General features: G+C 36.5%; 1 protein-coding gene across 2 annotated transcripts; it reads left to right on the top strand.

Annotated features, from left to right (window-relative positions):
• The first annotated feature begins 7011 nt into the window (after nucleotides 1-7011).
• Nucleotides 7012-9621, top strand: LOC149183751 (uncharacterized). Of its 2 annotated transcripts, none has more exons than XM_089418794.1 (4): nucleotides 7012-7162; nucleotides 7297-7586; nucleotides 7748-7877; nucleotides 8881-9621. In XM_089418794.1, the coding sequence occupies exons 2-4, from the start codon at nucleotides 7454-7456 to the stop codon at nucleotides 9500-9502; spliced, it is 885 nt and encodes a 294-aa protein (XP_089274920.1). In that variant the 5' UTR covers nucleotides 7012-7162; nucleotides 7297-7453; the 3' UTR covers nucleotides 9503-9621. The 2 variants fall into 2 exon arrangements, with proteins under 2 accessions (XP_089274920.1, XP_089274919.1); XM_089418793.1 differs by having other exon boundaries at nucleotides 7015-7162; nucleotides 7300-7586.
• The last annotated feature ends 873 nt before the right edge of the window (nucleotides 9622-10494 follow it).

The raw sequence follows: 10494 nt of genomic DNA, 5'->3' as shown, positions 1-10494 counted from the left end.
TTATTTAAGATTACTCTGGGAGTGACTTCAGCTTTGGGTTTGCATGGGCCCTATTGTTTCCTGTCTTTTGTTCCCTGTTTTTTGTCATTTTCCTCTTTATCCTTTGTGTCGTCCTTCTCCTTCTCCTTGTTGCTTTCTGTTTCCTTTTCCCCACTTTTGCCCCCTTCCATCGTGTTACCTCTGCCTGAAACTGGAGATGCCTTGCTCTTGTTAGCCACTGCCTCGCGGTAGGAGGGAGTGGAGCTCCCTCCTCTGCACCCGTCCATGGAGAAAAGCCTGCGCAGAAACCCCCAACCCTAGTTCGCCGCTCCTCCGCTCTTTTGTCCGCCTGCCTCATTATTTCTTGAGTTGTTAACTTACATGCTTCTAGGAGATTGTTGGAGCAAATGCCCTAGAGATTTTCATTATGCATTCAGAAATATATTTTAAACATAAAATAAAAAAAAAAATCATAATATTGCTTGAAATTATATTCCAAAATTCTATTTAAAAAAAATATTTCCTTTCTAAATTAAACTATACTTTTAAAAAATATTTATAACCTAATTTTTAAAATTTTAATAAAAAATATTTCATTTTTTAATAAATTGTTTTTCTGAAAAGGAAAAAAACTTTTGGTAAAAACTATATCATTATAGTTTAATGAAAGCATTTCAAACCCTCCAATATAATTGATTGTCGACCTTAAATTAATCCTATTTAAATTCAACCTATTATTAAAAACCAATAATTTTAATAAAAAATTAAATCATTATCATTTACCATGTGCTTTTAGAAAATATACTAAGGATATTAGAGTACAAGGATCAATGTTCAAGATCTTTCGGACAACGAGAACACATGTTGAAGATTTTATAATAGAATTGTCTAGAAACTTTTTGGAATAATTTCATATTAGATTTGAATGAAAAAGTTTAAAATAAAATTATAAAATATTTCTTTAAAAGGTTTTCATAAATCCATAATAATAAAATTTCCATATAATATGATTTTAATAAAATTATAAAATATTTCTTTAAAAAGTTTTCATAAATCCATAATAATCAAGTACTTTCATTTCCAAAAAATTCTAATATAAAAATAATATTCCAATAAAATGTAAGTTGATTCTTTTTTTTTCGGAAAATTAAAAAAGAAGATGCCGGTTATTGATACCTTTATTTGTCACATACACTTTATGATGGAATTTATTAATTTACGAGAAAGTACTTGACCCCTGCGATCATTTAAAATACTTTAATAATAATAACATAGCACTAGAGGGCCAAGTTAATCGCATATAACAGCGTCTGACCCGATACAATGATTTCGCAGTCTTCCCGTTCTCGGAGAAGATTCCGTGAAGTAACGCGAAAACGAGTTATGCGGAGCACAGGGGCCCGAGAGGGGGGGGGCTTGAAGAATCAACTCAAGATGGATGCGCTTCGTCTGCCATTTTTCTGTCGGCTGCGGGAAGGTTCTGTGGAATTATCACCATCACAATAAATCCGACCATGAATTTCTCAACCGGGGCCGTGCAGAGAAATTTAAGATGAGGACTGGAAGCACGCCATCGGTGTGACGTATTAAGTGTTCGATCACTGGGCCCCTCTTCTTCTTCCGTCAATTGACCGGAAAGGCCGCGACCGGAGTTTTCGGAGGAAGCCAACGGTGATTTAATCAAATATCGTGCGAGTTAGTTCCGATATTCCGAGACAAACGGGGGGAAGGGAAAAAGGGAGGAACGGAGAAAGGGGAAAAGGCGAGGAATAAATTAAAAACGGGGCAAATTTTTTGGGTGTGTATTATTTTAATATGTAGAGTAAAATTTTGATTTTATCCATATTTTGTTAAATTATTTTTAAATATTGAAAAGTTTTAATTGAAATATTAAATTTATTTATTATTTATTTTAATTTTAAATTTTGTAAGTTTTTTGGAAAGTTTATTTAGTAATTTTGTGAAAATGTAAATTGAATGTGAGTATAAAGTGTTATGTTCTTTTTGATGTTGATTTTTAGTTTATAGTGGCTTAGGGGTTATAGTGGTAGTCATTCGAATCAACACCATATCACCTGACTATGAGGCTCTATGTTAATTTATAGCCTTGATGCTCTATGTTAATTTATAGCCTTGTGTTGTGGGATTGGAGGTCTCACTTAGGGGTTCCACTGGTAATAGTTGGAATGAAAACAACATATCACCTAACTATGAGGCTCGAATTTAATCTATAGCCTTGTGTTGTGGGATTGGAAGTCCCACTTAGGGGTTCCAGTGGTAGTAAATGTTAATCTATAGCCTTGTGTTGTGGGATTGGAAGTCCCACTTAAGAGTTCCAGTGGTAGTAGATTTTAATTTGTAGCCTTGTGTTGTGGGATAGGAAGTCCCACTTAGGAGTTCCAGTGGTAGTAGTTGGAATGAACACCACGTCACGTGAGTATGAGGTTTAATTGCTAATTCCTAGGGGTTATGAGTACGAGGTTTAATTGCTAATTCCTACGGGTTATATGAGTATGAGGTTTAATTGCTAATTCCTAGGGGTTACAGTGGTAACAATTGGAATCGACCCCATGTTAAGGGAGTACGAGCCCAATAAAATAAAATAAATAAATGAATTTTGAAAGATTGCATTTATTTTAAATTTCTTGTAAAAGAATGTTAAATTTCTTGTAAAAGAAGCAATTCCTTTCATGTAATCTAAGTGTTTTAAGGTTCCAGTTTTTGAGGCATATTTTCCAGTCAAATTTTGGAGTTTTTTTGGGTATATATTTTCAGTGAAATTTGTGGGAAATCACAAATTTGAGCTATAAACTGACATAATTTGAGTGTTTCTAAAGTTTTTCAAGGAGCTAAACCTATTTATGCATAAAAAATCATGCTCCAACCAAAAATTGTTTGACAAGATTTCAATCCAAAAACTCCAAAAGATAAAATAGTTGGAAAATGTTAATCCAGGTAAAAATCTAATAAAACTATGATTTCTCTCATTTCTAAGTTATGTTTATTAATATTTACTAATCTTATTTTAATTTTATTAATGAATCATTTGTAATGGTTATAGTATATTTTAAAATCTCAGACTTTTGTGATCCATATTGTTTCTTTGGAATTGGTTTTATAATCACATTATCATCAGAATTAGCTAGTCCACATTTCGAACTCTCTAATGTGGTGCATCATTAGGACCACATTAAAAAAATAAAATAAAATAAAATTTCTTTTAAAGATTACATATGTTCTAAATTTCTTGTAAAAGAAGCAAATCTTTCCGTTGTGGCCTAACCACTTTATGTTTTGGTGTTTCGAACTCTCTAATGTGGTTCATCATTAGGACCACATTAAAAAAATAAAATAAAATAAAATTTCTTTTAAAGATCACATTTGTTCTAAATTTCTTGTAAAAGAAGCAAATCTTTCTGTTGTGGCCTTACCACTTTATGTTTTGGAAATTTTTTTGGGCATATTTTTCAGTGAAATTTGCTCGAAATCCAATAAAATTGGTTGGTTGGAATCACAAGAGTAAGTTGTAAACTGGCATAATTCAAGTGTCCTTAATGTTTTTCAAGTTTGCTAAATCCATTTGTGCATTAAAAAACCAAGATCTGACCAAATATTATTTTTCCATATTAGAGTCCAAAAAATTTGAAACATAAAATAGCTAGAAAATATCAAACCTTTATATAAGCTTTTTATTTAAATAATATAATAAAATTATTATTAATTTCTTTTTCCAATCAATTTTATTAATATTTACTTAATTTAATTTAACTTTATTAATGAATATTATTAATTGTCATTGCACATACAAAGTTATTATGATGGTAACAATTGGAATAGACCCAATGTTATGTTAATAGGAGGTGTCGCTGCTAATTCCCATAACATGAATAAAAAAATTTAAAATTAAATTAAATTTTAAAGATCACCTCTGTTTTAAATTTATTGTAAAAAATATTTTTCTCGTGGTTTTTTTTTGTAAGCTGAGGCAATATTCTATTACTATAAGAAAAACTATGTACATATACAGGGCGCCACCCGCCCAGCAGGGAAACCGGGTGGCCTTCGAAAGTATATAACCGCCATCCAAAAGAAGTATATGTTCAGTTTATCAAACCAGACTAGAAATCCCTCTATTCTGCCTAAAAACATACTATGCATAGCTGTAAACATAATCATGCTGTGCTTAACTGTATACAAATCCATCTAATATATCAAAATTACAAAAAAGTCATATAATAACCTCCATAGTCTACTGCTTCATGGCATCAGTCTTGACATCAGGTTCTGCCTTAACCGCTATTCCACTGTCTTTGAGCAACTGGATCAGCTGGTCCATCTTCCTGTCCTGCATCATAAGAGTCATTTGTATATTCTTCATTTCTTTTTTCAGGTTAGGCATTCCGTGAGCAAGCTCCACCATTTCAACTGCTACTTGTTCCATTGCCTTGGCAAGTAAACGTTTCATACCCCAATATACATGCAAAGACTGCTTGTAGAGGGACATCCTCCCTCTGGTGTGGCCCGGATCAGGGAGAAAATTCTCCCAGTCTGCCATCTCAGGGTCAGATTGGTCCTGCAGTGCCTCTTCTTCCAGGTGGTCGATAATCCTCCGAATATTGTGATGGGTTTCATTTGCATAAGCGTCCTCGGCTTCCTGCAATTTCCTCCGCATATCCTTTTTACCTCGCTTCCTACCTGGAACCCCACTGCGTAAACCTTCCTCATACATGTCTCTGCGAGCTCGGTTCCCTCCACACCCTGCTGACTTCCCTCGACCCCGCGCACTACCTCGACCCCTTCGGCCCCGACCTCGACCACGGCGTCCGTCATCCTCCTCATCATCATCATCCTCCGAATCAACCTCCGTATCCTCCCTGGCGCCCATTGAACCAGAGTGCCTCATCCATTTTCCGACCTTTCCTCCCGAGGTCGGCCGTGGTGTCTCCTCTACAAAATACTCCCTTATATCCCCTTCTTGCTCTTCCGACTCTTCAGAGATGTCCAGGTAAATGGACCGTAACGTTTCCTCAGCCACCTGTTTCCCTTTCTCCTCCATAGCTACCCCCTGACTACGCGTTCTCCTACCCTCACTTCTGGCTGGATCAGCGGCCATACTCGTAGACAGCAATTTCACAATTCTTTTCTTAGGCGGACCCAATTCCACCAGACGCTGCTCCAACAAAAGCGCCGAACCTCCCACGCGCTGTTGATTTTTGTACAGACTGAAATAAAGCCCTATCCCCGATCGCCTACACTCAGAAATAAGGACTATCTTGCTTCTTCTGCAGGCATGCAAGAACAGAACGCTTCCATGCAGCATTATACCTCCGGTCGACCACCTTCCCTCGTTAGTGTTAGTTATCTCCCAAGCCTGCTCATTATTACACGTCTCAGGACTGAGACCCTGATGTGATACGCTCCCTGTCCTCCTGACGCCACCGCACTCCCACCTCAGTACCCGCCCTGCATTCGGCCTTGGGATGATCATTTCTTCCCATGTCTGCATATATCCATTCTGCCATATTTGAATTTTGACAGCTTTGTACTTGATCCCCCCGATGTCTTCATAAATAATCCGGTCTTTTCCCCTCCGAATCATTATGGGAAGGTAGCTAAGCAGTCCTGTCACGCCCGATCGCCTCATCATTATCCTGTCGTAAGATGGTTGCCAACTCAGCCCACCGTGGATCCTCCTGTAACACACCCCAGCTACCATCCATCACCCGAGTCGATTCGCCACATGCCCAATTGGCTAAATAATCGGCCGCCCTATTCCCTCGCCGCAAAACATGATTGAGTGTAATATAATCTACCAGCCTCATCTGGCCTTCGATATCCTGTATAATTGCAGCTGTCCTCCAGCTCTTGGCAACGTGGTCCCATGTTTTGCCCCCCTGTAATTTCCTTAGCATTTCAATCACAAGTTGGGAGTCGCCTTCTATATCGAGGTTTCGGTATCCATTCCTTACAGCAATTCGAAGTCCATGATAGACCCCCCAGAGCTCCGCCTCATTATTTGACATTTCCCCGCCCCATTCTGCATATGCCCATCGCGAAACCCCTCGACTATCTCGGAAAATCCCGCCCCATCCTGCTTCCCCAGGATTGCCCTTTGATGCGCCATCGAAGGACAATTTAATTTGATTATCTCCTGGGAAGCGAAAATAATTGGGGCTCTGCATACGATACCTATTACGCCTATCAGTGTTGGGATATAACATCGTAAAATCTATGTTCAATTTGGTTATTATTCGTTGCTCTTCCACATTTAATTTCCAATCCTCCTCTCCCCAAGATTCGGATAGGACCGTTTCTTTAATCGACCGGCAAACTGCCTCCCATATTCTTGCCTCAAGACAACTTCGGCCTTTGAAAATTCTACGGTTTCGTTCTTTCCACACCTCCCAAATTACAAAACCAAGCGCCAGACTCCATATCCTCCTAACAAGTTTACTATGAAAATTCCCCGCTCCCCATTGTAAAATGGTACTCCTAAGACTGTCAGGATCCCTATTCAAGAATATTTTTCTCATAGTTGAAGTTTAACCATTTTAGAATTGTTTTTGGCATATTTTTCAATAAAATTTACTCAAAATTCAATAGAATTTTTTGGAATAACAAATTTGAATTTGAATTGTGAGTTAACAAATTTGAATCGTAAACTCACACAATTACAATGCCTCTAAAATTTTCTATATATGTATTCAAGTCTGAAAACTCGAAAACATAAAATAATTTAAAAATACCCCTTCTTTATATAAGCATCTTATAAATTATTTATAATAAGTTATTATAAATTATTACTATTTACTTATTTTAAGTTAAATTTGTGAATGAATATCCGCACATATAGAATTCACCCATATCCGATTATTTCGTTAACAAAATTACAAAAATATTGACCTTTATCCCGCCCTTTCCCGTTCAGTGAAGTTACCGGCAAGTGACTGCGCCGTCGGTGACGTGATAGAGCATGGTGAAGGCGGCCAGGCATTTGACAGAAAAATCTACTTATTTTAACGGGAGACGCGGAATCTCACTGACTGTTTTTTGGATTTTCAATTCTTGGGCGGAGGACTTGAGGTCAGGCAATTGTTGTGTGCATCGGGGGTCACAGCGAGTGAGACAAACTGCGTGAAGTGATAGCCGCCATGAATCGCGCGGTGCATGAAATGCAAGCAAGGTAGAGCTAATCTTTTGCGTTCTCATTTCACATTTCTTTAAATCACATGATAATAAGGTGCATTCCAATCCTGATACGCCAGATGGCGGCATCGTCGTCTTTATCTGGAGCTTGAAATATGTCATTTGTTGCAGCAGGGAAGGCAGCCATTGAAGCTTTTTTTCTCAGAGCCCGACTGTGAATTTCTCTGGCCCGTCATCGGTTTCCGCCATTAAATCTGCAGGAACGAAGGAAAGAAGGCAGATTTCTTGATTCTTTTTTTTTTTCCTTCTCTGGCTTATAGTGTTGAGAATGGGAAGGAAGCCCTGTTGCGATAAGGTCGGATTAAAGAAGGGCCCCTGGACTGCTGAAGAAGACAAGAAGCTCATTAATTTCCTTGCTACTCATGGCCAATGCTGCTGGCGTACCGTTCCAGAGCTTGCCGGTAATTTTCAGTCATTCTTTACTTAAAAGCCTTTCGGACACAAAGGTTCTTGTAAACTTAATTTCATTGCGGAAAAGCCTTTCGGACTCGAAGGTTCTTTCATTGCTTAAAAGCCTTTCAGACTCAAAGGTTCTTGTAAACTTAATTTCATTGAATCGCAGGGCTTTCAAGATGCGGAAAGAGTTGCAGGCTGAGATGGACTAATTATCTTCGCCCCGATTTGAAACGAGGAGTCTTCTCAGAGTCCGAGGAGAGACTTATTTTAGATCTTCATTCGCGTGTTGGTAACAGGTTCGAAACGCATAAACACCTGTTATTGGACACTGCTGTATATAAATTTATAAAACTAGAAGAAATCTTTGATCTATCTAAAGCTAGGTTTAATGAATGCCAGTAAATTATTTTCTAAGTGCTGTAGAATTCTTTGTTTTTTCAATAATGATGGAAAAACAGATTTTTTTATAAATTAGATGACTGTTCAAAAATATATAACTGGAATTACTGTAATATATAATTACACAAACTCTCTTAATACATCAAAGTCGGTTTTAATGAACCCGAGTAAATTATTTTCGTAAGATCTCTGTTTCTGAAGCTTTTATTTTGTTTTATAAATTGAATGAATGTTTAAAAATATGCAGGGTCAGTGATCTTTTTTCATATATTAATTTTCAATTTTTTTTTTTTCTTTTGATTTACTTATTATCTATTTATAAATTATATGAAATTACAAAAAATTTGCAGTTCTCTTTTCCTCTCATCTGGTTTTGCTAAAAACATCTTTTTGATATTGATTAGGACATGATTAATAAAAGAAAATTTCTTCTTTGTATAAATGCTGAATATATTGTAAATATTTTAACAATTATTGTAAATTTCTAAAAATATTTGGAACGAAACTTTAGGAAAAAGTGATAAAATTAGTTCCTTGTGAATACCACATGTAAGTTGTTGGTTCAAATACGTTCTCTTGCACTGACCCATTATATGTTACATATTTACTCATTTTCTCATTCTCATTTGATTTTTTCAATGGTTAAATTTTTGTATTTTATTTGAAGGTTAGTTGTCAATATGAGTTGGAATTTGAGTAAAAAATAAAATATTTTTTAAACGCTTTATTTTATTGGTCAAAATGTTGGATACTTTATTTTATTTTAATTGTTCAAAATAGTGGTTTTATGGATTAATGGGAAAATAAGTTCTTTGCAATGAGAATTGCAAAGTTGAAAGTTATAATTTTATAAAGAAAAATGAAAAAAATGTTTTAACATGGAACTGTATATTGATCCAGATGGTCGAAGATTGCCTCGTTTCTGCCTGGGCGAACCGATAACGAGATAAAGAACTACTGGAACACCCACATCAAGAAGAAGCTGAAGCGCATGGGGCTCGACCCCGCGACGCACAGGCCTATTTCAGAAACACTACCACAGCCAGCCCCTGTAGCTGAGAATAATGATGTGCCCAAGAATAACGAAGCAGGTGGCCTTCTGAATCCTTCAGAGGACGAAAAACCGATCCAGCAAGAACTTCAGTCCAGCTCTGTGCTGATGAAACACGTCAAGGAAGAAGAATCTGAACAATCCAGTTTTCCGTTTAATGCAGCAAATACTCAAACCACATGCAAAATGGATGAGGAACTTCAAGTTCCCGAGATGATGAACGGTCAGACGCCACTGTTACTACATGCAGAGTACTGGTGGGATTACAGTGACATTGTCGCAGGTTTCGCCGAAAGTTCACAAGACAACATTAATTCCTGGGTAAATCCTGAATCGATCGCTAGTCACCTGTTCGAAACCCAGAGAACAGTAGTCCCTGTACCGGAATCATCGAACTCACATTTATTTCTGCAATCACTAGATTATTTTCCACAGGGGACCTCTAGTAAAATATTTCCCCTGGACTTCTAACATTATCATTCTTTTTCTGCGGAAAAGTGGTGTAATCCTCTGTTAATAATAGCCTAGTAGGACTCAACCTAGCTTAATTTACACATTTCATTCAATTTGCTTAATAATATCATATTTATGCCAAAAGTCTGGTTTCTCAATGATGAATTTGTGCAGAGTTTTTCCATATGAAAACTTCATAATTAGAATAAAACTATTTATTATTATTATGATGATGTTGGTTTGTTATAGGCAGAATTAATGTGTAGTTAGTTTGTCATTAAAAAGTTTTGCGCTTTGATCTTGACCTACCAACCTGTAAAATAGTTGAATTTGTTTCTATATGATTTCAAACTTACATGAATACAAATATTACACTCTGTTACCATCGGATCCCACGCTAAACTTTATTTTTAATAAAACTCTATATTTTAATGCCTTAATCTAAGGAGGTCACAATTTCAGTGTGAAAATAATGGAAAGTTTAGTAAGATTGAAAAAAATTATCCAATGTTTTTGGAAATTTGAATTACAGTTGTTAAGACATTTTGTTTTTCCTAAGGGTTATTGATGGTGGTAATCTATTTTCACCATTAAAAACGATTTAAACACATAAAATATGCTTTATATAGATGGCAATATTCGACCACGATTCAAACACACCCGTCTGGATTGCAATATTTGGCAATCAGTGCCAGCACCCTCAATTCTAACAGCCAAATATTCAGCGAATCAGCGAATCAAGATAAATTCAGCCTCGGCTATTTGAATACCTCTGTAGACATCGCCTGTTTGAATTTGATAGATATACCAGCTATACTGATCTGATCTGATCTGATATATGAATGCCTGTCGATGCTGACGCTGAGACAGCTTTTCTGCGTGAATGTACTATAATTTTCTGGCAACGTAATAAAAGAATATAGATAAGTAACAATAAGATTCTTCCGGATATAGAGAATAGGATTCCTTCGCATATACAATACTATGCAGCAAAGAATCTACAGCTCAAC

Source organism: Pinus tabuliformis, chromosome 3_2, assembly GCF_031772625.1.
Source record: "Pinus tabuliformis cultivar Carrire ecotype Pingquan chromosome 3_2, CPIR1, whole genome shotgun sequence".
In the NCBI taxonomy this organism is placed as follows: Eukaryota; Viridiplantae; Streptophyta; class Pinopsida; order Pinales; family Pinaceae; genus Pinus; species Pinus tabuliformis.
The sequence above is the reverse complement of the archived record's forward strand: the minus strand, read 5'-3'. Positions and strand labels throughout refer to the sequence as shown.